General features: G+C 39.0%; 1 protein-coding gene across 1 annotated transcript in view; it reads right to left on the minus strand.

Moving 5' to 3' along the window:
- Positions 1–2738, minus strand: part of LOC106535252 (collagen alpha-1(XXII) chain) — a gene marked incomplete at its 5' end in the record, with an annotated part of 58984 nt that overhangs the window by 48306 nt on the left and 7940 nt on the right. Inside the window, 1 exon segment of the mRNA XM_014032212.1 lies at positions 1139–1192. Within this exon segment, the coding sequence (XP_013887666.1) occupies positions 1139–1192 (54 nt within the window).

The raw sequence follows: 2738 nt of genomic DNA on the forward strand, positions 1-2738 counted from the left end.
ACACACACACACACACACACACACACACACTCACACTCTGAACGGGACGGGATAGGAGCAGAAGGAGGTTCTTAAAGAGACAGAGGCCAATTTCAAGGCGTTTAGAAGAGGAAGTGATGAGAAGATAAGTTTATTTTCTATTTAAACATAAAAACAGCATTTTAATAATAGCTAAAGGTGACATAGATACTTTATTATGGTATAGTATTTAAATATATGCCTGAGAAACACATAATATTACCCCTTTAATTGTTTCAGTGAGCTGTAGGCAAATAATAGGATTTGTGCTATTTTAGCTGTCCATCGTAGATTGCTGTTTTTGCCTGTAGAAAGTCTTGAGTTCTCGGTTCTTTTTCAGCTTGCAGGTCCTCTTTTAGTTTGGTTATTTTGACGTTTTTTGCCTTTGAACACAGATGAGATTTATTTAACTGAGCTCTGGTCAGTGTTAGCTTTGCCTCCATAGCTAGCATTTTTGAATGCTGATTATGTTCATCTGTTAGCACCTCCTGTGCTAACTGTGCACTTTGATTCATGAGGTTCTCAGTGTTTGTTGTATTTTCCTCTTTTCTTTTTTCCCCCTGCTCTAGGAGGAGTAAGACACTTTTCCCCTCTCTCCTGCCTTCCGTTATTTTTTCCCTGCTGTGCTGCTCGGAGCCTCCTCTACGTTTTCACCCGAAACRGAAAATTATGGGTTTATTTTTATGGATTTGATTAGCTGGTCTCTTAATAAATTTTTGCAACATGTTTTCTTTTTTTTTTTTTACATGAGAGGACATGGGACCTCTGTTCTGCTCTGTTCAACTGGCATATATTGGATTTTGATCATTGGATTTCTACAGATTGGCTTGGCGGTCTCCAAGTGTTCTACAAAACAGCGTTGGTGTTTATTCAGGCCATTTCCTGGCTGTCTGACCAATATGAAGGATTGCCGTTCTATCAGCACTCAGATTCACGCCCTGTGCAAGCTGGGACTCAGTTGGCAAGAGGTTCTGCTGAGGGTTGTTTACTCGTCTCCTTTGATTTATTGCACAGGACTTTATTTTTCTTCTTTTTTATTTAATGTTTTTTTTTTCACTTTTAGTAGTAAACAAAAAATAAACTGAAAGGAAAAAATAAGTTAAATGCTAATTGTTTTTACCGGAGGTCCAGGTAAGCCATCAACACCAGGCAGTCCATTTTCACCTTTCCTTCCCTGAAAAAAAAAACAACAAAATATTACAAAATAAATAAATCTGAACAGACAACTGGAAAATAAAAATTTAATGAGTAAAATACTAGTAACAGTAATTATCAGGCAATTCAGCTCTGTACATATCTGTAATACAACCTGATAGGTACCAGGCTGGTAAATACAAGATAAGTACCCAGTCTGTACCTGATAAGTTTTGGGTATGCACCCTGTAAGCAGTGACATCCAGTCACGTTAAGTCATGGAAAGGAAAAAACAACAACAACACCAATAAAATACATTTAATGATTATATTCAGGGGATTCTGATGTTATCAGTCCATGAAATGGACGTTATTAGGCGTTATCAGTCCCATGCAATGGCTTCAGAATGTCCCTACTGTGCCTTCTAGCCTTCAGACTGTCCCGACAGTGCCCCCTAGTGGGTTAATATATCAATGACTGTGAATGTGTAAATAACCAAAACATATTGTAATAAATTTTTTGTCCATGCCTGTTAGGGATCCTTGCTCATGCTGTCTCTGTCGGTCCCAAACCCTCTACCCATTGCCRTATTGGAAGGCCACAATATACACTTGTCGGAGGGCGGTGTCTTTAGCACTAACCATGTCATTTTCTCTAAGGTTAACCTKAGTGGCTTTAAGCCTCATATTAACCTGATTTTTATGCCTCATTTTAACCAGCTGACAATCAGAAGCCATTCTATGGGACGGGGAACCTGCTAACCGGCACAGGTGGAACATTCTGAAGCCATTGCATGGGACTGATAACGCCGAATAACGTCCATTTTATGGATGATAACATCTGAAGCGGGTGCTATATTTGCCCAGTGCATTGTACTATAAACTCATTTTCCATTTAAGTTAAACACATTTTTATATTATTGTATTTAAAATCACTGAATTTTCTCATTTCCTGACCAGGAGGCAGCAGAGACTTGAATTGTGCGATCCTTCACAAACTGTGTTGCATGCTAGACAGTGAGAGTGGCTTGCTGTGTCTCTGAATGTTACCAGTAAAATATTATAAATCAGGGGTTTTCAAACTGTGGGGCACACCAGCCGTCTTGAGGGTGGACATGAGGTAGATCAGGAAGTGGGGGGAAAATGTAACGGTCACACTGCAGGTCTTAGATTAGATTTTTTTTCCGATAAACTTGCCTTTCAGAATGGGAATCAAAGCTGAAACAATTTTCTAAACTGGACTTTTAGTGGAAGCAGCAAATAATGTAAAGATGTAATGACTCACAACTGAGACTAAAGCTTTCTAAGTTGTGAAGGAGAAGAAAAGCCTGGGTCCTGATGGCATTGATGGCCACTTAAGAGCTGTGCAGAGAAGTTGTTTGACATTTTTGTTATGTTTTCAGCATTTTCAGACACTCCTACCTCAAAAAGGTCCTTTGCTTATGGAAAGAGTCAGTGGTGGGCATCAGCCCGCTAAAGTGCAAACCCGCTAATTGCGGACCTAAATATTTTTTTGCATTTTAGCGGACTTACTAATTTTTATAATTCATAAGCGGATTTGCGCTTTCTAAAGTTAAAAAGCAGTAC

The sequence above is a fragment of the Austrofundulus limnaeus genome, unplaced genomic scaffold (assembly GCF_001266775.1).
Source record: "Austrofundulus limnaeus strain Quisiro unplaced genomic scaffold, Austrofundulus_limnaeus-1.0 Scaffold1396, whole genome shotgun sequence".
In the NCBI taxonomy this organism is placed as follows: domain Eukaryota; kingdom Metazoa; phylum Chordata; class Actinopteri; order Cyprinodontiformes; family Rivulidae; genus Austrofundulus; species Austrofundulus limnaeus.